A 22,911-nucleotide genomic window follows, 5' to 3' on the forward strand; every position below is an offset into this window, starting at 1 on the left:
CTTCCATAATGTAAAAGGTCTCTTTTGGTAATTCATTTTTTCCTCTGCACCTCACTAAGATGGTGCCTCAGTAAGCAGGACACACATGTCCTTGAGTGTGTGTGTGTGTGTGTGTGTGTATCAGAGTTTGGGGATTCCCCACTGGTGCCCACTGGGGTCTGGCATTTTTCTAAAGTGTAGCTGGCATCTATTGCTAAAGTGTAGGTCACCTGTAACATCTGGTCCATAGTCTGGTAGGCCACTCAGGGCCTGGCTGTCCATTTTGCTTACATGGTCCCACTGTGGCTCTTGCTGGGGCTGCATAGCATCCCCACGAGGTCTGATGGTGCCCTTCTCCCACAGTCCTCAATAGTACACTTGGAATATCCACACTAGAACCTAGGGAGGCTCTGGATCAGCGGTCACCAACCTTTCAGACCTCGTGGATTACCAGTTGGCGACCGCTGCTCTGGATAGCTAAACTCAAAACTTAGGCCCTGTCTTTTGCAACCTGCTGTGACACCAGTTTTACTGACTTACATGACATGGCCACCACCCCATGTTGTTATGAGGAGGGGGTGGGGAAAGAGGACAGTCTGTGAGATGACATCCTGTAGATCCCCAAGGGCAAGTGATAGGAAACTCCTTAGCTTTGGGCTTTGTCATCAACCCTTTAATCTCCTCACCCTTTTATGGGATTTCAGCCCCCATTGGGTACATCATATGGTCTCTGCCACCTTTTGCTTTCTGTTTTTACCTGGCCACTTCTCTGCATGCTTCTCCTATATTCCCGACTCACCTGGACTTCTCTGGTCATCCCGTCCCTCTTCTGGAGAGACCATTGACCTTCCACTTTGGGCTGTAATGGCAGCCAGGATACAAGGAGGGTGAGACACCAGCTATAAGATATCATATTTCAAAACTGTCATATCTGTCATCTGGGATACAACTGTTGTGGTAGTCTAGGAGAGGGACAATAAAGCCGACAGAACGGGTTCTGAGGAAGGAGCTTTGGTGAAACCGAATGTGGGGCTGACGAGAGGGAGAAGTTGAGGGTGACATTCATGTTCTTAGATAGGACAGCTGTTAGATAAAGGTGTTCTTGACAGAGACATCACTGTCATTTTAGATGCTGAATTTATAGATATAATCAAGGTCATCACTCTCTTTTAATTCTTTCTTGCACTTCATGATGACTCAGGGCTTTGGAACTTCTAGCTCCTGCAGTGGCAAGGTCAGAGGACACAGAGTGGACCTCTAAAAACCCAGGACATGTAAATCCTTGGTGTACAGAGTTCATGTCAGAGTGTGGCCAGAAGATATAGAGAAGACGTTGATGAGTGCTAAAAATAAATAATTTTCAGATACATGCAGGGGCAGTGTTAGTTTTTGTGATTGAGCTGAATTTTTCAAATTAAAATCCTGGAAACATAACTTGTATTTCTCAAAAAATCCCCCTCATTGTTATGCCTGAGACATGGCTTAACCTTTCATGTACTCTGCTAACATAATTGCCTTGCTGTCTTATAAAGGTGGCTTTTAATCGTGCTCCCGAGCAGCAGCTGCTGTTGAGTTGCTGGTTGCAGTCTTTCCATAGATTGGGCTGGTTCATTAATTGTTTCCTCTCCTTGGACTGGGCATCTGGGCTTGGATAGTAGCCAGCAGCTACTGAAATGCCATCACTGATAGGATTGCCCTTTATGCCCCTGATTGGTTATTGTATTGCATTTCCACTCTTTTTCTCCCAAATTTAAATGAACCTTTATTAATATAGCATTAAACTCAATTCTTCCCATTCTCAGTGACCCTATCATTAGGTTATCCCCCCCTTAATTCATAGCATTTGGTCCTCTGGCTGCACAAGAGGTTTAAGAACCAAAGACAGCTTGTCATTCATGGGGCTCGGGCCTGCCATAGGGCAGTGCCATGGTTTATCACAGGCATGGCCCAGTCCTCCACTGGCTGCTGATTTACGCCCAGGTAACCTGCAAAGTCTCTTAGCCATTTATTGTTCTTTGTTGGTGAGTTGATAGGGTGGCTTTGTGTGCTTGGTGTCTTATATGGTCCGGTGGGTCAGCCTCCCCAGTTACCTGAGGTAGACACTCTTGGTGCTCCCCTTTGTGTACTGTGTGTACAGCCTTGTTGTAATTAAGTCTTGATTGTTGTTAGTATCACTGGGAGGAATTGACCTCCAGGCCTATTGGATGTGAGTATCAGCTGTGTTTACACCAGGATACCTTCTGTATTGGAGACAGTCTTATAGAATCAGACTTGCAAAATTGCAATAGCCTCTGAGCTCAGCTTGGATGGGGCGGAGTCTCAGGGCTGAGCCACCCATCTTGGCTTCCCGTCAGTCCTGCCCTTGTGTGCATGCCTCAGACCTCTCTGCCTTCCACGGATCCCCTGAGTTTCTGCTTGACAGATCAGATTCCCCTTGTAAGAGCGTGAGTGCCCCAGGGACTCGCCCTGAACTGGGTTTCAGTGCTCAGTGCAGTTGGGACTGGGGATTCAGTGCAGTTAGGAGCATCGGACTTCTTTCGCTACGGAGAGGCGGAGCAACCTCTGTGGTCAGACCCCTCTGTGTACTCTCACTCGCGCTTGACTCTAGAGACCCTGCCTGCTGTGGCTTCCAGCTCCCCTGAGTCTCCCAGTCTCTGAGTCACCAGGTGCCTTCCTCTACAGTCCAGACTCCACTCGTATGAGCCTGGGTCCACGGGGTTTCGGCTGGGGCTGGGGCTCAGTGCAGTTGGAACTGGGGTTCGGTGCAGTTGGATCTGGGGTTCAATGCACTCAGGGGCTTCCTTTCCCCTCCCGCCAGCCCAGCACTCAGCTGCCCTTCCTCTCTGCGCTAGCATCTCCCTACCTCAGTGCTTTGCAGCTCCCGATCCGATCTGTGAGACTCTCCCCCTCTTTCTAGTTGTAGATTTCCTGCTCAGCCAGCTTTCCTGTGGTTTTGGATGATGTCTGTTCTGTCTTTTAGTTGTTATTTTGAAATTGTTGTGTGAGGTGGCAGTTTGGGCACTTACCTAAGCCACCATCTTGGTTCTATCTAAAGTGTAATACATTTTTATATACTGATTTTATATTTAACAATTTTGCTGGATGTTCTTATCCTAATAATTTTCAATGGATTTTTAATATAAATAATTATATCGTCTGTGAATATGATTTTTTCTTTGCTCTCATTTTTTGTTCTTCTATATTTCTTTTATATTTCTACTAGAGGCCCTAAGCATAAAAATTCATGCACTGGAGGGGGGGATGTCCCTCAGCTCGACCTGTTCCCTCTCACAGTCTGGGAGCCCTCAGGAGTGGGAGGTGATCCTGCGATCAGGGAAAGGCGGTGCCTCATCACACTTCTCCTGCTGCCACTGCCAGCAGCACGATCCTTGGCCCGCCCTGGTTACCTGAGCCTCGGGCAGCCCGAACAGCTGGGAAGCCACCATCCGAGGCTTGCCTGCACCTTGGGTCAGCCTGGGGGCAGTTGGGGGATTGAGGAGTCTGGGGGACTCCAGAGGCAGGTGCACCACCTGGTGGGGCTGAGGAGACTGGGTGCCACCATTTGTGGCTGTGGGCACTGCCATCTTTGAGAGTGGGGCAGTCAATTAGCATATTTCCTTCTTATTGGCTGTGGGTGCTGCCATCATTGTGACAGTGAGGCTCAATTAGCATATTCCCTCTTTATTAGATAGGATGTTGACCTCCAGACAGAATTGGTAAATAGAAGTGGTGATAATTGTCATCCTTTCCTTCCTTTTGATTTTAGAGCCATTGCTTATAATAACTCACCATTAGGTAAAATGTTTGTAGTAAATTTCTGGCAGATATCTTTTGTCAGCTTCAGGAATTTCACTTTCTAGTTTGCAAGGAATTTTATTCATGTGTTTGTGCAGAATTTTATCAAATACCTTTTCTGCTTCTAATGAGATGGTGTGGGTTGACTCTTGCTGAAGGGGTGTTAAGATGCAGCCTATGGTATCTTCAAGGTACAAAATCATTGCCAACTGGGGCTGGGAAAGATTTTACATTTTGAAGTATGATTTACATAATGCAAATACATTTTGTAAACATACACCCTTTTCGGGGAAATACCAGGTTGCTATGCTGTCATGCTTGAAATATAAAACTAAATGTTGTTTGTATGTTTTTCTCTTCAGTATTACTTTACTGTCCTTTTTGGCCACGAAGGTCAGAAACCACTGGAGCTGCGCTGTGAGGAGCAGCAGGATGGTAAAGAGTGGATGGAGGCCATTCACCAAGCCAGGTATGGACTCAAATCCTCTGTGTGACACGGGGTTGTCTGGGTCTTTCATTGCTATGTCACTGTCGGTGGTAGCTTTGGAAGAACTTGCAGTTCCAAGATGAGTTACCCCTCGATACTTCCCCCGTAGTCATGTGTGAGATGATTCTTTGAGTTTTCTAGGGTTATTTTTTTTTCTAGCTAAAGAAAGGCAATAGATATAACAATAGCAATGATAGCAGATCGCTTTTGTGGGTTTGTTCCTATGTACCAGGCACTGTTCTATGTTAAATGTGTTGATTGACTTATCTTTTCAACAGTCTATGAGAAAGGTACCTCTTTTACTCCCTCTAGGAAACTGAGCTCTGGAAAGATAGTTTGCTTGCCTGAGGTCACACAGCTAGGGAAGAGCAGAGCTAGAATCTGGACCCAGCCCTGTTTATCAGGAAATGTGATACCAGTCTCTGTCTAGGGCAACAGAAGAGTCTGATTTTGCTTCCTCCTTAGAAGTACCAGGAAGGTGGAATGGAAAATAAAAAACACAGGCAGACCTCTCTCTTTATTTTCATATTCAATTCCAAAGTCCCACCCATTTCTTTGCTTCAAATGGCTCCTATGCTCACAGCTTTTTGAGTGTCCCCTCCCTAATCTAGGCTCTCCTCACTCCACCACTCCCTGCTCATATCCCCAGTATTTCAGTGGCAAAACTTGAGCTAGGACACACGTCCTTTTTCTGCACCTGATATGCCCTCCTTCTAAATGCCCATACATGTTGCTTTCACCCCTTCATGGAACCTCCCCTTACAGGTCAGTCCACACTGGCCCCCTTGTCCAGATTGCTGAATCACTTGCATTATTACATGTGGAATATTTAACAATTACTACAATTTAAGTTATTATTATTATTTTATTTTATTTTATTTTATTTTATTTTTTACATATTTCATGTGTGAGGTTTCTGTTTCCTGAGCTGTGTCTGGAGAGTGAGGAAGAGGATGAGGGCACATTCATTTCTGAATGAAGCACAGGCTAATTGTACAGTAGATGATCAGGAAATATTTTCAGATGGATGGATTATAAAGACAATGAGAATGTTCTGAGTGAGTTTAGACTGATCTTTTAACCCTTGAAACTTTTTTCTGAAAGTCACCTCCCATCCCCTCTTCTTCCTTCAACTTCTTTTTATTGACCACCTCCTCTGTGACACGCAGTACGCTAAGTACTTCACTTACTTACCAGTCTTTATTCCTCACAGTTAACCAGGGGAGTATTATTCATTCCATTTTACAGATGAGAAAACAGAGTTTCATGACGATTAAGCAGATTGTCCAAGATCTAACACAAAGTTGTTGGGCTGCAGAGCTGGGATTTAAACCCAGGTCAATCAGACTCAAGAACGTTTAATCAATGTGCAGAATTGTACCTCTCTAAGTTATTGTCTCTTTGTCTTCAGTTCTTCCCTTTTCCATTTCGTTTTCTTTTCCTTGATTCAGAGATGAAAATGGATTTATGTGAGGTCAGGGTTGAGAGTATAAGGTGCTAGTTCCAAATATTTCAGTTCCTTTTCTTCAAAATATTTCTCAGAGATGTGCAGGGGTGGCAACTAAATGCTGTTCTCCAGGTGGGCCTTGGGGGCAGCTTGCTGGCATCATGATCTAGGCAAACTGTTCAGCTGTCTTTGTTCTCAGTGGCTCTGACTGAGGGTTTTGCTCCAGAGTTAGAACTAATGTAGAGTGACTTGCTGTAGAAAAACATCAGGCCTTTAAAGGTGAAAGAAGTATCAAGTTGTCAAGGTGGAGACCTTGGGTCATTTCCAGACACAATCTTTGTCACCACTTGTGTTCCCTTTACCTGGGAATTAAAGTGAAGTAAATAATTTAAAATGTGTATTTGCCTATTTTTTACATTCCAGAAAATCCAGGTACTACTAGTAACCAAATACAGAGTATAAATTACTTTTAAAATGGTGAGATTTCAAGTAATAGATTTTTTAAAATATCATAAGAACTGTCATATAAGTGGAACTGAGTCGGTGGCTATGTAATATTGATTGTCATAAGATCAGAACCAGGTCATGTGTGATCTTGTTAGGAAACAGACTTTAGAAACACTTCAGTGGTTTAGGTAACCAAATGGTAAAAATTCTCTTCTCTTTTGATTTAAGATTTGGTTAATAATTGATCTTTTGTCCCGATGTTCTAACTTTTTGGTCCATTATATTTACATTTCCTTTGACTTGAAGCCCAGGATTCAGTTATTTGATGGCTTCCTTTTCATCTCATGGTTTTATACCTGAGTTCTTCTATTTGACATTTTTGCATTGTGATGCTTCTTTAACTTTTCTTTTTTAAACCAGGGAAGATAAAAACTTTTTCATTAAGGTGAGTTCTTGCTGTAATCTTGGATCTGTGAAATTCATCCTGACTTTGTTAATACATAAGTAGAGCCAGAAAGTTAATGAAACTGATTCAGAGAAAGAACTTGTCAGCCACTTTTGCTTGGCATTGTGCTAATTAAAGCAATTGGTTGGTTGGCTGAATATTTCACCTTTAGAGGACAGTTTGATGTCATTAATTAAGTACTGCTGCCTTATTAATAGAAAATGCTCAATATGTATGATTTCATTGATCCTTCTTTTTGCACCTCTCTTCATTATGAATTAGAGCTTTTGATTAACTAATAACTACGTACTTTAACCTGAGCTGAGTTCTTTTTCTGAGCAATAATCCTCCTGCTGATACTACACAGTCACAAGGTCTGATCAGAAACTACATAGAAACAGGGACTAATCAGAACCGCTCTCTTGGTCACTGCTGTTTTCCTGGGATGGCTTCTCAGGATCAGCCTGGGTGTGCTGTCTTTTTGTGCCATGAACAGCACATTCTTGCTGCTGGCTTTTGTACACAGAGCTGAATCTACTTGCCACAGTTGGCTTTTAGAAGCCTTTTGGGCCATATTCTGAGATGTAGAGTTGGATTATCCCTTAGGGCTGGCTCAGGGAAAAATTGTTTTGAAAATTAAATTCTCTTTTGTAAGTTTGATCTGGTCCAGGAAACTTGTTTTATACTTTTGCTTGTAGTTAGCCATTATTGTATTTTGAGAACACTGACACATTTAAAGGTAATTTAATCACATAATTCTGGTCCCAGTTCATGAGAAACTGCTAGCAAGACTCAGTCTTATTTTCATCTGAATGATGTGCAGCCAAAGCATTTTAATAGCAACGAAGACTATGCTTGTTTCATAAGTTCCATGCTAATTGGATATGAAATTTTCAATATTTCCAATAACCTGATATTTCATCTTTGTTCTCTTGGTCAAATCTGTCCACCCATGGTTGATTTAGTTATAGACATTAAGACAATCAAAACCACTGACTCAGTTGATTGTGGATCCTTAGGGCTCATGGGCTGCAAAGACAATGCACATTCATTGTAAAGGCGACAGCTTAGGGAGGAGAGCTGGCTGTGGAGAGAGAGGAGATTAGGGAGGGTGATGTAGTGTTAGAACCTCATGCTAATGTGACACATAAAAAATACCGATTAGTCAGTGGGGTGGAACTATTGATATAAGAGAATTTGAAAGCCAGAAAAAAGGTGGAAGGTAGTAATGCTGAAGCAGCCGTGAGTAATGAATCTCTGAAGACCTTGTGAAGCTGTATTGGGTGGCGGCTGCCAGGCCAATCACTGCTCAGTGGGGCGCTGCACTACTGTCACCCAGGACTGGATTTTCCCAATTCCCAGAGACACTGTCGTACGATGCGATGTAATGGGAGGAGGAATGTTGTTCATAAGAGTTTTCTCAATGAAATTGAGCATGATCCTCACGCTAGGAGCAGTTTTCTTTAGTTGCTTGTTATATGACTTTTCAGTTTGAGTTTTACTCTAGTTCTTATTCTTTATATCTCTTTAGCATATTAGCTATAATATTACTCTCTCATTTGTAAGTATGTCCTTAATCAAAGTAACTAGAATGAGGTTCTGGCCCATCTAATAATTCTTTGTTCAGCAAATATAATTTTTATTCTTCTTTAAAAATAATTAAGGCTTATGATTTTATACTGTGCCTTTGACAGGACTCTTCAGGATTTTATTGGAATGTTTCCATTGATCCTATATGGATTAGAGATGGTTTGGATTTGATTATAAATATTACACATGAATGTTTTACATATTTGTACATATACCTCAAACTTGCCATCTGCTGGTATTTGACACATGAGTTGGCTTTCACCATGTTGATTTAATGGCTTAATTTTATTATTTCCTTTGGCAGTGAGAAACCATTTCCCCCCTGGTGGACATTAAACAAACAAACAAACAAACAAAAAAAGCACAGAAATAATGAATAGGTTAGGAAAAAAATTCTTAAGCTTGAGCATTTTCTAGCAACTAGAAAAAGTAATCAGATGAAACCTATATCGGAAGTATAAAAGAGAAGTACTAAACCTCTGAAGTGTCTTACACTGAAAGGAAGCCATACATGCATGTTCAGTTGATTTGATGAAATTCTGAGGTAGACATTCATTTACTAGCGGGAAATTCAAGGAGAGCTTTGTGATTTAATGTTGAGAGGATATCTCAGTAAGAATAGTTAGACATCTAAGGAGACCAATGAAATAACTTTAAAATTACAAAAAATGAAAATTATTGTGTGAAAAACAAGCCATGGAAATAAAAAAAAATCAGATGAATTTTTTTTCCCATTTGACAATTACTTTTCATTTGAATGCATATTTTGTGCCAATCCCACGCCAGGTTCTAGACACCATGTCAGGTGCTGGGCCAATCTTTAACATGTTTGCCTCAATTATTGTGGAACCTCCAACTGGTTTCCCTCACTCCAACCCCTTTCCTGTCTCAGCAGCCATCATGATCCTGCTAAAAAATCAGATCTTGCCATTCCTTCTATCAAAGCTCTGGCATCTTATGCAGGGTGAAAACCTGAGATTTTATATTATTCTACAGAATCCTTCATTCTTTAGAATCCTATTCCCTTGTTTACTTTTATTATTTATTCTCTATCTGTAAACTTTTAAACATTTAGCTCCTTTGCTCTAAATATAAGCCTTTGCTGATTCTGAAAATTAAAAAGCAATAAGGGGCATTCACACCCTTATTATACAAATATTGTGTACCAAACTATTAAGGTTAATGTTTGGTTCCATGGAGAATGAAAGGTAATCACATGTAATTGAATATTTTCTCCTTGAAGGAGAAACTTGCATGTGTTAATTTCTCATGTCTTTGTAGCTTTCTTTACTTCCTCTGCTTGTATTCTTGCATGCCATGTTATCTTATGTCTTTGTTTTCTGTTCTATTCGGTTGGGAAAACTCCTCATAATTTTTCTCCTGTTGTAAGTGTGGAGGTTACCAAACTGTTTTCCTTTTTTTACTTGTTTGTTTGTTTGGAACTGGCACTTAGTCTATTGATTGGTTGCCATGGGTAGGAATCTAAGTTAAAAATAATTTCCCTTAAATTCTCTATTGGGATCTAGCATGTCAAGCTACAGATTGAGAAGTATATCATCTTGATTCTCACTTTCTTTAGATTATCTGTGGTTTCTCTTTGGGAGCTTTTGTAATTTTTTTGTCTACTCTTAGAGCTCAGATATTTTACCAAGACGTGTTCGGGTATGAATTGTTTTCATTTATCCTGTCTAGATTACCTTTTATATTTGAACTGTGCCATGTTCAGTTCAGGGAAGATTTCTTTTTTTGATGCTTCCCCCCCCCATCACAGTTTATGTTGTTTTCCTTCTGGAACTTTCATATAATAGCGAGTAGACTTCTTGGATCTATACTCCATATTGTTCCATTTTTCTTTTATTTCCAGTCTCCTAGTATTTTTGTTCAATGTTCTTTATCTCGCCAACTACCCAGCTTAGTTTTCAGCCATGTCTGGTGTAGTGCTTAGCACATTCATCGACCTGTAAACTAGAAAGCTGACAGGAACCAGGTAGTCATTACTTTTCTGACTCAGACTTTCTGTGTCTCCTGTCTCTGCTCTTCTGAACATCTGTTATTCTTTTCTCTCTCAGAAGACTCAACTTTTCTGGGCATCGATGTGGCCAAATACTGCTGCCCAACAATGTCAACCTGAGTTTCCAAGTTCAGATCTTCTCAGTTCAAGCAAATAGGTCAGAGGCACAATCTCAGATTCTAGGGAGAAAGAATCTAATTGGTTTAGCTTGGGCCAGTTATGCCCTTTTATATTGTGGTACAAATATAGCTGCTAGGGCCCACATTCCCAAAGATGTAAGTGGGTAGAAGATTGTGCTTATATCTCAAAATGTATCTGCTGCAATATTATTGTTTATACCCGGTGCACCATTTCTCACTAGAGAAAGTTTAGCTTGTTGTGAAGAACATGGGCTTAGTGTCAGACATACCTTGATTGGAATCCCACTCAGCTCTGCTACCTACTAGTTGTCTGACCTCTGAGGATCAGATTCTTTCTCTGTACAACTGGGATGATAAAACCTATCTTCTCAGGTTACTGGGAGGATGAGATGAGAATATGTATGGTATTCCCTACACATGCAATAAATAGAAACCATTGTTAATTATTGCTATCATTATACCATTTGGGAAAGATTATGTGAATGGAAGAACATCCATTTTACCACCTTGAATAGTGCAAGAAGATCTGGAGACAAAATTTAGTTGCTATAGACAGGCATAACCAGTAAAAATCTCACAGTCAGTTTGCCTTTATCACATTTGGTCAAAGAAATGGACATAGGTCAGATTGTTGGAGTTAGGGCTCAAAGAATCTACACTTATTTCCAGAATAAAATTTTTTACTTCTGTTATTTCTGGAAAGTGCAAGAGCAGTCAGTGGTCTCAAAATATTAAAGAGAGCTAAGCAAGACTGGTGGTTGTTGGTACAGTCATCATAGTTCTTTTCAGCCAGTGCCAATTCCATTGATTGTTTCATTGATTCTGCTTGGTGGCAAGTCTGTTCTGATTGGCTAGTGCCTTACCCAGTGAAATATTTTGAATATCATCCCAGGAAATCAAGTATGTGCCATCAATTCAAAGGACTTCAGTTTCTTTGTTTAAAGAGATGTACTATTTTCTTTATAAAACAATAGATTTCCTTTGCACTTTTCTCACTGATGAGCTAAAATTGTGGATGGCAGATGTCATTAAATGAATTCTAATAAAAAATATGTAAAAAGATAGTGGTTCAAATTCTGTATAGTTAAAGGATGCCAAACGTAAGCCAAAACTTAAATGAACTCTGTGAAAACAATATATGTAAAATGATAATGATTCAAATTCTTTACAGATGGAGGATACCAAATGTAAACCAAAGTTAATGTTTACATAGAGTTAGCCAAACAAGCTATGCTTATGGCTTCTTTTTAAAATGTAGTGCATGCTTTTCTAAATGGAACTATAGTAGAACAATACCTCAATGACTAACTATTTTTCTCCCAAGTTATGCAGACATTTTGATTGAGAGGGAAGTGTTAATGCAGAAGTACATTCATCTAGTTCAGATCGTAGAGACAGAAAAAATTGCAGCTAACCAACTACGGCATCAACTCGAAGATCAAGATACCGAAATCGAAAGGCTTAAATCAGAGGTATTTCCCAGTAGATGGATTCTTTCTCATTGTTTCATGTTGACTATCGTATGGCCTATCAGGGTAAATTTTAATCCCCAACTTAGTTTCTATGCTTTCAACACATACATGGCCAGGCTACTGATCTCCATTAGGAATGACTCTAATGTGTCTATGTTAAAATTAGGCAAATATGCTTCAATAAAATATCAGGATTATAGACTTTTTAAAATTATTTGTGCTCCTGATGTCCTTCATTTGATCAGATATGCAGAGTTGACCTCAATATTTAACTGTTTCCAGATAGACTTCTAGGGTAATGGTAATTGTGAGTCTGTCAATAGATTCAATTAAATCTAAACGATAACTAAGGAAGGACAAAAAATGAATTAACAATGACTTTCCTTTTTTTTTTCTTCTTTTTTTTTTTTAAGATATAAGACTCCAATGTCTCCTCTCTAGAATTTTGAAAAACGTATTTAAAGTAAAATATAAGCCACGTATTAGGGTGCATTTTTTCCTGAAGTTGTAATTCCAATATCCCTCTTCTTCTCCCATCACCTTAGCATGAACTTCAAGCCCTATACTCCTAGGTAGTGAGACCGATACCAGGTTAGAGTTGAAGGTGGTCTAGTGTCTGCAACAGTGGTAGTGTGCCTGGTCCTCCCTCTCTCCAAGAAGCCCGTGTGTGTGTGTGTGTGTGTGTGTGTGTTTGTGTGTGTGTGTGTGTACTATATATATATATATATATATATATATATATATATATATATATACACATACCTTTTCTTGCTATCTTGTCATTCCTTGTGGGAAGTGTTCAATAGTTAAAGATTTGAAGAGGAATGTAGAAAATGAGTTTTTTTCCCCTTTCTGACCAGCAGTGCATTAGTATTTCTTAGCTTGGAAGACAAGAATAAGATAGAATGAAACCTACTACTAATTATATCCTTGATGACAGAAATAAAAAGTTCTTCAGCCTTGGTAACTTTATCACTTTTCTGGCTTTGGACAACATTGTCTTCTTCGTTTCCTCACATCTTCCTCTTAGACATACTCTGTGAATCCTGTGAGGGGTTTCACCCTCTGGTGCCTGTGTACATCACCTCCATGTACAGAGCATGGGCATAAGCTGGTTCCATCTGGGATCTGCTTGCTTCTCCGGTGATGATAAGTTGCAGATCATGCTCACCATATCATTAGTGTTGTTCACTTCCTGATTCAACCCTGAAATCTGATATAGTGAAAAAAAACAAACAAACAGAAAACGTAACAAACCTGCCTTTAAAAAACTATATCAGGCACTGTAATTTAAAACAAAATTATTGTGTTCTTTCTTTGCCACAGTCAGCTAGAGCAGATTCTTGTCTGCTAAGTGAAAGAGGTTGGCATTTCCTCTATAAGAGAAACTCAGCACTGAGCAATGTTCCCCAACATTTATCTGTGTGTGCTTCTCTGTATTCAATACATTCTATTTTAGTCTGAACACAGACTGCAGCTAAAAACTGTCAGTAGCAGGTATGTCTTGTGTGTTTGCTTGACAAGAGCCATAATTTATTTCCTCCTTTTATTTCCCCCTTCCCTGCCAGAACATGGTGGAGATGTGTATTTGGCCTTGAGGATAAAATGTAGACAGGCCAGAGGGAGCTCTGAATTTGCTGGTTAGTAAATCTATAAAGGCTCTTACAAATGTAAGAGCCTTCAATAGAGTGGCAGTCAGTAAATGTTATTACTCAATGCAGTTGAGAGGCCATCTGGTCTTGACTTGCCCCTCGCAGTCACAGAACTGAGCTGGAAACAGAAAAAGGTCTCAGGTTGTTTCCATATTTTTTTATGTTTTAACCTTTTCTTGGCTAGCTGGGACCAATCCTACGGGTCTGAAGCTCCCTATGCAGTTACCGTTTCCCCAAGGAGATCTGTGAGTCTCTGTACTGTGTGTAGATGGATGGCTACAGGCTAATTATTCCCACAGGAAAGCATGAGCATGGAGCTGACTGCCATTGCATTTGGAGACCACAGGATATTTCAGGCAGCTCCCTTTAGCGAGGTGGTTGACATGTCACTCAGCTCCTGAGAAGGCCTGGCTTGGTCATCACTGGCTTGGTCATCACTGGCAGTTAGGGTGGAGTTTGGCCCAACATTTCCTAACCCAGATCCCAGTTCACACTTCCACAGGGACTTCTTATAATAACTCGTTAATAACAAACCGATGCAGGCTTGGGGCGAAGTTCATGCTTCCCCTGCCACAGCACCAAAGCCAGAGAGAGTGAATAAAAACTGAATGTTTCCTGAGAACCTCATATGCTACCTTGTAGGCTTGACTTCTTATGAGTTATGGCAATAATCCAGTGTTTTCCAGATCATGGAATGGACCTATTTTGTGTTCTAGATTATCGCTCTTAATAAAACCAAGGAACGAATGCGGCCTTACCAAAGCAATCAAGAAGAGGATGATCCAGACATCAAAAAGATTAAAAAGGTAGGATGCTACTGGTTTCTGGCTGCAGAGCAGCACAGCGACCAGTTGTCTTGTAATAATGTCTTTGCCACCCTATCCCTGCGCTGAGAACATTGGTGTTTCCATTCTAATGGCCCTTCAAAGTGATCCAGACATGACTACTTTTTCAGAAAAGTTTCAGCTTGAGATTTCTTTCCAGTCCTGAGAATCCCCTTTTGGATTCTGTGGGAAGGATGCTATAACCAGACATTAAGATAATGGTGTGCCGAAACAGGTTTGGCTCAGTGGATAGAACTTCGGCCTGCGGACTGAAAGGTCCCGGGTTCAATTCCGGTCAAGGGCACGTGCCTTGGTTGCGGGCACATCCCCAGTTGGGGGTGTGCAAGAGGCAGCTGATTGATGTTTCTCTCTCATTGAGGTTTCTAACTCTCTATCCCTCTCAGTTCCTCTCTGTGTAAAATCAATAAAAAACATATTTAAAAAAAATAATGGTGTTCCCCAGTTGGGTTAATTAGGTGCTGTGTAACTTAATTTTATACCGCTTCTTATTTTGGGGGAGTGTTTTTTAAATTACATTCAAACCTATTTCTTTTAGCATAATCTTTAGCACTTATTTTTTTTGAACATGTGAGAAGATTAGTGTAAATCGCTACATCTGCTCAGATGTCTGGTTTATTATTGTTTGTTTCTTGTTCAACGTCCACAAAATCAGCAGATCCTTTGCCATCTTACTGTTATGTATAACCATACAACTTTTGCAATTAGCCAGACACTGGTGCTCAGTCTAGCTTGCTATGTTTGCTTTAGGTCATCTGGATTTTGAGTTCAGTAATCTTAATAGTTCTGTGTGAAGCACTTACTTGGTTTTGTTAACATTATGTGGAAAGCCTCACCATTAAACTGTTTATATGTTCTTTATTTCTTAATCCTGTTTTCCTATGCTGAATAATTATTCCCTTTCAGTTGTAGCAAAATTTTAGCTAAATATTGCTTAGAATTTGAAATAGAAAAGCTTCTTAGGACTAAGTTATAATTCTTTTAGTTTTTAAGAAATAAAAAAGTAAAATAAAATAAAGTCTTTCTTAGAATTTATAACTTTATAAGTTGAATTTGTTTTATGTTATTATGTTATAAGATTCATATTATTGCCTTTCTTTTGATAGTATGCAGTTCATGTAAGCAACAATATCAGTAAAATACAATTTTCAGTGCAGTTGTAGAAGCTGGTCTGTTAGGAAGTGAATGAATCAGCTTTTGCTCAGCAAGAGATAACTGTCCAAATAAAAAGTTTTATTTAATATAAAATTCAATTTAGTTTATTTAAAAAATATACTCTGTTAAATGGAAGAATAACAAAAAAAATAAATAGATTTTACATTTAATAACTTCCCATTTCTTAATTGAAAAAAATTAAAACTATTTTTAAATTTATTAAATAGATTTTGAAATTAACTATATTGTTTTTCTGTTCCAAATCAAACTAATATCTATGTGAAAAAGGGCTGTTTACAAATGAATTATTTTCTGTATTCTGATCAACACAATTTGTTAACTTCAAGAGACCAAAAATTGAAATTGATTATAACTCATAGAAATTTGCCATTAGATTTTCCCCAATAATATACATGTAATTTCTGCTTATATAATTCTATTAAAACATGGTTAATTTTTATTGTTTGGGGTAAGTCAACTGTATGAATGTCTGTAGAAAATTGATAGTGTGCTGACAACACTAGTAGGTAAATGAGAGAATTTAGACATTGCAAAAGAAGAGTAGTTGTTTAAATACATGATAATTTAGACTACAAGGGTAAAACAATATGGAAAAAAATAAAGTGTAAGACTGAATAGATAACAGTGATACTAAAAACAGAGTTGGTAGTGATTTAATGCTCTCAATTATGTGTAAATTTGCAACCTGCTTTGTTGCTGAATCTGCCACTTTAAAATAACAAATCCTAATGAATTATCATATAGGCTTTTTATATTTAGAAAGCACCTCAGATACATTTGGTCAATTATTTTATAGATGAGAAAAGAGGACCAAAAGTCACGGTTAGTCAGAAGGTTAGTTGCAGAGCCTTTGAACACCTCTTCTGACAGACGTAAAAAGCCTGTCTCGCAACTCCCTGAGGTTTTCTTTTCTTCTCTTTCTTCTTCCCCTTCCCCTTCTCTTCCATCTTTTTTGCTCTTTAGGTTCAAAGCTTCATGCGAGGTTGGTTGTGTAGGAGGAAATGGAAGACCATCGTGCAGGATTACATCTGCTCTCCTCATGCTGAAAGTATGAGGAAGAGGAACCAGATTGTGTTCACCATGGTAGAGGCCGAGTCGGAATACGTTCACCAGCTCTACATCCTGGTCAACTGCTTCCTCCGGCCCCTACGCATGGCCGCCAGCTCCAAGAAGCCCCCCATCAGCCACGACGACGTCAGTAGTATTTTCCTCAACAGGTTTGTCTTGGCACAAATCAGTCCTGTGGAAAACCCATTTGTATTTCTCAAAATGTTTACTCGTAAAAAATGAGTTTCATAAATTCACTTTTCTGAGTTTAAGATATTGAAAATAAGAAGGCTATTATTTGTGTTTCAATATTAGTCCAATTTGTATATCTTTATCTTGAATCTTGGCATGTAGTTTTCTGTTTGACATATTTTTTCTCATCATTGTGTGGGGGTATGTGTATGTTGGGGAAGATCATCTCCCTCACAAAACGAAGGAAATGGAGTGATTAATGGGTCTTTACATATGATTTATACAAAAGTACTCTAGGAAGAGCAAAAACTAACAGAGGGCCTGAGATTTTCTAGTAAATCTATTCACTCGATAAATATTTATAGTACAACAATGTGAATATACTGCTTTACTGCTGAGGATTCATCAGTGAACAAAGAAAAAAAAAATCCCTGCCTTCATGGAACTTAAATTTTGATGTAGGAAGACAGACAATGAATAGTGATTAAGTGAACTGTGTAGTATATCATGTGGTATTGAGTTCTGTAGAAAAATGAAGAAGCAAAGGAGAGACCTAGCCGGTTTGGCTCAGAGGATAGAGTTTTGGCCTGCAAACTGAAAGGTCCCAGGTTTGATTCCGGTCAAGGGCTCATGCCTGGGTTTTGGGCTTGATCCCCAGTGGGGGTAGTGTAGGAAGCAGCCAATCCAATGATTCTCTCTCATCATGGATGTTTCTATCTCTCTCGCCCTCTTCCTTCCTCTCTGAAATCAATAAAGAAATATATTTTTTAAAAAGAAGCAAAAGAGATAAAGAGGGAAGGAAAGTGCTTGGGTATTTCACTTAAAATTTTAGTGATTTGTATTTGAGTAGATAATACAGGATCACAAGTCAAAATAATAGAAAAACATCAAACAACAGTTAGAAATCTCATTCTTATTCTGCCTTCGCCCACCCCATTCCCCCCCTTTCTGTATGTAATAATTTAAATTAATTTCTTATATACCCTTCCAGTGTTTATTAGTGTAAATGAAAGAAAATATGGATTTTGAGTCTTACATTGCCCCTTATTACACAAAAGGCAACGCATTTTTAATATAGATTTTTCTTTCATGTATCAATATATCATAAACATCTTTTCATATTGATATCTAAAGAACATTCTATATTTTTTAAATTGCTACAATGTATTATAATACATTGTGTAAATGTGCCAGTTTTGTATGTATAGAAAGCACTAAAAAATAAGTTAATATTTGAAAAAAGGCTTCAGTTGGTGAGGAAGTAAGCCATATGACTACCTAGGGGGAAAGTGATGTAGACAGAGAGGACTGCCTGTGCAAAGGACCCGAGTAGGCCTGACTTGCTTGTTTGAGAAACTGCCAAGGTCTGTGTGGATGCAGGGGGAAACTAAAGTGTTAACAGTAAGACATTATAAAATTGTTTACTTTTACTTTAAGTGAGATGGGGAAACGTTGGTGGGGTTTTGAGCAGAGAAGTGGCATGACATGACTTATGTTTTAAAAGGCTCACTCTGGCCTCTCAGTTGAGAGCAGACTATAGGGAGATCAATAAGCTAGGTGATGGATGGTTACAGCAGGGAGGCCTGTCAGGCGCCTGTTGTGATAAACCAACTAAGAGATGATTGTGATGGAGAAAGTGGTAAGTGGTTGGATTCTGCGTATATTTTTAGTACAGAGCCAGTAAGATTTGTTGATGAGTTTGATGTGGATTTTGAGGGAAAAACAAAAAGCAGGTAAAATTCCCAAGGTTTTTGACCTGAACAACTAGAGTACGGAGTTGCTATTTACTACATGGAAGAAGACTAGGGAAAATATGAAGAGCTTTTATTTTGGAACTGCCAAGTGTGAGATGCTATTTGCCATCCAAGTGGAGAAATCAAATGAGCAGGGATTGGATACTAGACTGGCATTCAAGGTGGGAGTCTGGGATGGGGATATAAATTTGGAAGTCCAATAGCATATGATTAGTAAGTTGTTAGTATTCATGAGATTGCCAAGGGAGTGGGTACAGATGAATGAGAGAAGAACAAGATCAACTCCAACATTTAAAGTTAGAATATGAAGAGCTATAATGTGACAGTAAAGAGAATCAGTTAGAAATGCAAGGTGAAAAACAGAAGAGTTGAGTTGTCCTGAAAACAAGGCAAGAGGGAATGAATAACTATATCAAAAGGTCAAATAAAATCATAACTTAGAACTGACTGTGGCTTTAATAACATGGAGCTCATTGGTAACTGATGAGAGGGTGGGCCCAAAGCCAGAATGGAGAGAATGGAAGGATTGGAATTGGAGGAGAGTATGTATAGAAAACTCTTTCAAAGGAGGGATATTATGAAAAAAAAAAAAAAAAGAAAGAAAAGCAGAGAAACAGGGTGGTACTTGGAGATAAATAAAAGAGTGTGTGTGTGTGTGTGTGTGTGTGTGTGTGTGTAATGAGAAGTCTGATAACATGTGATTGAAAGCCTGGCTTCGCTGTTGTGAGGAAGGAGGGAGATTTCCCCACATTGGGTGGCAATGGCTCTACTCAAGACTAAATTATACTCTTTTTGCATTTTTATAGTGAAACAATCATGTTTCTGCATGAAATATTTCATCAGGGACTGAAGGCAAGGTTAGCAAACTGGCCTACTTTAATTTTAGGTAAGTGCATGCTTTGGTTCCTCTTACTCTGGCTACCATTAGAGTAAAATAATTCCAACATTATTCAGCTGAAGCTGTTGAATTTTCCCACTGATCTGAGCTGCTTTAGCCACTGGGAATTTGTCTCCTTGGCCTTTGGACCCTGCCCTACGACTTGCCTTCCCCCTGGCCTGTCATGGTCATTCTGGGCTAGAGTCAGGCTCTGCCCCAAGAACACTCTGCCCGATCGGTCATTCAGGCATCTAGTCTGGTCTCCAAGCATGTGTGACACCTGGCACTGGGAGGAGCCACCCCAGTACCTTAGATAATTTACTGAGCACCGAGAGAAACTTCCATTTTACTTCTTCTTTCAGCTGATCTGTTTGATATTTTGCTCCCCATGCTGAACATATATCAAGAATTTGTGCGTAACCACCAGTACAGCCTCCAAGTGCTTGCCAATTGTAAGCAAAACAGAGATTTTGACAAACTCTTAAAACAGTATGAAGCCAACCCGGCCTGCGAAGGGAGGATGCTGGAAACGTTCCTGACCTACCCGATGTTTCAGGTGAGTCCTCTGGGGTGCCTTGTACAAGTCACTGGTTCCAGCTCAGTGTTCCTGATGACCAGAGGGAGATGTGCAAGGATCCCTGTGAAGAATTATCACACACATGCATCACCTCTCATCTTGATCTTGACCTTGAGATAATCACATTTATGCCCCACAACTCGCTCTCTGCCTAATATATGTAAGAAAGCCAGGCATTTTTGAGACAATTACATAAAAAATGATTTTTTTTTTCTTTTGAAAAGCAGCACAATGTTCTCTTTATAGAAAGATTCCACGCAGACCTCTTCCATGAAGTCTCCTCCTCCAGCATGTTTAAAAATATTATTAGGGTTACAGAAATAGGATGCTGTGCAAATGTTCCAGGATATGCTGGTTGCATAAAAGGTTCCTGGGAAGTTGAGTGGACCAGTGGGAAGTCTTATGTTCCTGGCCCTCCTCCCCACCCTGCTGTGATTGCTGCTGAGTCCCCCTTGGCTGGAGCTGTGGAGAGCAAAGGAGGACCTCCCAGGCGACAGAGGCTGTTGAGACTTAGGAGCCAGAGGCATTAGCTGGGTTGGGGACTCTTGGCCTCTCTCGGGCTGCTGCAGGGAGGCTGGGGCTTGTCGTGACATTCACTTTGTGGGATTAGTCTAACAGGCGTCTTCAAACTACGGCCCGCGGGCCACATGCGGCCCGCAGAGGAGTCTGATCCAGCCTGCCATGTTTTTTGGGCAGTGAGCGCAGCCGAGGTGTTACAGTAGGAATTAGTAGTTCATATAGTCCGGCCCTCCAGCTCTCTGAGGGACCGTGATCTGGCCCCCACTTTAAAAAGTTTGAGGACCCCTGGGAGCAACCCAAGGGGTCAAGTACACTTGTGTTCTTTCCTGTATCTTGGGCTTTACCATTAAGAGCCCTTGAGTGAGAATTGCAGAGGCCAAAATGCGAACTGAATTGCCTGTTCTCTTGAAAAGTGTTGATGCTGTTTTTTTTGGAAAGGCATGGAGTGTTCCAATGTGGAATTTATGGGGCATCTGGCCAGCCCTTTAAATTGTCATGTTGGTAAACCGAATCCCCGAATCATGTGTGTTAGGGTTTCTGTGGGGAGCTTTGTCCCCCTCAATGCTGACCCGGGTGGATCATTTTCTAGTCTCAGAAAGAAATGTTGGCCTGGTTTGCAATAGTTTATCTTAAAGTTTGTCAAATCTGTTTGAAATCCTGGAATTACTCTAGAAGTTTAGTAAAATCTCTATAAAAACCAAAAGGATGCATTTGAAATAACTTAAGTATAGTAGAACTTTGTAATGTTATTGTGTGTGTGGTTTTTTTTTTTTTTTCATGGAACTGAATTGTTTGAACTCTTTGCCTCTCTGAGGAAATATTTCACAAGGAAAGCTTCAAAGAAAAAAAAAGTTTTCTTTTTTGGTAACCTTATACAAAATTGTAATTTAAGATTTATTTACGGTGAAACAAATTTTGGATAGTGCAATGTTCTCCTGGGATTTTATTTGATTTTTTGGCAATTGCCTCTAGGTTATGATTAAAATACTCTAAATTGATTCTGTTCAGCAAACCCAACTCAGGTGAATATACAAAGGCAGAGTTTGAAAGACACATGGAACATTCAGAGAGATTCCCAGGTCCTTCCCCACCGATGTCTTTCCGATTGCTACTTACCGTATTTTTCGGACCATAAGACGCACCGGACCATAAGATGCACCAGTTTTTAGAGAAGGGAAATGAAGAAAAAAAGATTCTGAAACAAATAGTGTCCTAAAATATTTTATGTGCATTAAAACCCAACATCACAGTCATAAACACATGTAGTCAACCCTGTAAAGTAAATAGCAGCATTTAGAACCATTTTAGAGCCGGGCAAGCACACAGAGACCACACAGAGCCGGGCAAGTAAAAAAACTTTTTTTAAAAAGTATATGTGTAGGCTATCTTTGGACCATAAGACGCAGGGACTTTTCCCCCCACTTCTGGGGGGAAAAAAGTGCGTCTTATGATCCAAAAAATACGGTAACTCCCCCTGGTCAAGCTCTCTCAATGTTTTAAAATGGCAGGCTGCACTTGCACTTTAGGTGACCTGTCCAAAAGTTGAATGTAGGGCCTTGGAAAGGTCTGTGGATTTCTTAAAAATGCTGTGATACACTTCCACCACCTCTCCCTCCCTGCCCATGGAGTTTAAGCCCAATAACAATGGGCATTTTGACTGACCCAAGGACTTCCCAGAATACAGACAAGGACTATTAGACTGGGAATCTTCAGGAGACCTGGATGTCTTGCTCACCCTGTAGTAATAGCTTTGGGGAAAATAATTGAACCAATCTAAATCCCCATTTCCAGGTCTCAAAATTGAGGCAGCTGAGCTGTGATTATCTCCCAGGCACTATCTCTGTGATACTACCTGCATTAGACTGGTTCTGAAAGTTTGGTTAGGTAACTACATGGTGGTGGTAGTCTAGGCCCTAGCCCTCTCCGCCTCTGCCAAGACTGTGGTGGCCTCAAACCCTAGAATTTAGCTGAAGGGTCAGATGTTGAGATTCTCTGGCTTCGTCCAAATCAGGGTAACAAAAGCCTCAGCTTATGAGAACCATTGCTTGCTCTGGGAGAAACCTCAAATTTAAAGAATTTGGCCAGAACTGGTCCAACTGCAAGAAATGGGCAAATTGAAAGAGCACAGGATTGTGCTCTTTATTTATTTGCTTCCTGGTAACAATTTTGCTTCCTTATAACTATTTTGAATAGACCAAGAGGGAAAATCATCAGAGTTTGCTGCCCAAGGGCTTCACCCTCATTGATGTCTCTCCTCTGTCTGGTTCATTTGTGTCTCTCCCTCCTGCTGTCTCTCCACGTGACACATGGAACACTTGGAGGTGGGGTTGCTCTTTCTAGAAGGTGAAAGGTTTTTATTGCTAGGCCCATGTCCATTCTACTCTTCTTGTTATCCTTTGGTCCTTTCACTAACGAGATGAAATAGTCATGAGGCACTTGCTCTCTCAGATGGTTGAGGCACA

The 22,911-nt window shown here is 40.0% G+C and overlaps 1 protein-coding gene across 4 annotated transcripts in view; it reads left to right on the top strand.

Annotated features, from left to right (window-relative positions):
• Positions 1-22,911, top strand: part of RASGRF2 (Ras protein specific guanine nucleotide releasing factor 2) — a 180,983-nt gene that overhangs the window by 56,388 nt on the left and 101,684 nt on the right. For all 4 annotated transcript variants that reach the window (XM_045571672.1, XM_036409182.2, XM_045571673.1 and 1 more), the window contains exons 2-7: positions 4,137-4,243; positions 11,666-11,813; positions 14,182-14,271; positions 16,447-16,700; positions 19,283-19,362; positions 19,716-19,909. In XM_045571672.1, coding sequence (XP_045427628.1) covers positions 4,137-4,243; positions 11,666-11,813; positions 14,182-14,271; positions 16,447-16,700; positions 19,283-19,362; positions 19,716-19,909 — 873 coding nt within the window. The remainder of the gene's footprint in view (positions 1-4,136; positions 4,244-11,665; positions 11,814-14,181; positions 14,272-16,446; positions 16,701-19,282; positions 19,363-19,715; positions 19,910-22,911) is intronic.

Source organism: Pipistrellus kuhlii, unplaced genomic scaffold (genome assembly GCF_014108245.1).
Source record: "Pipistrellus kuhlii isolate mPipKuh1 unplaced genomic scaffold, mPipKuh1.p scaffold_m20_p_4, whole genome shotgun sequence".
Classification (NCBI taxonomy): domain Eukaryota; kingdom Metazoa; phylum Chordata; class Mammalia; order Chiroptera; family Vespertilionidae; genus Pipistrellus; species Pipistrellus kuhlii.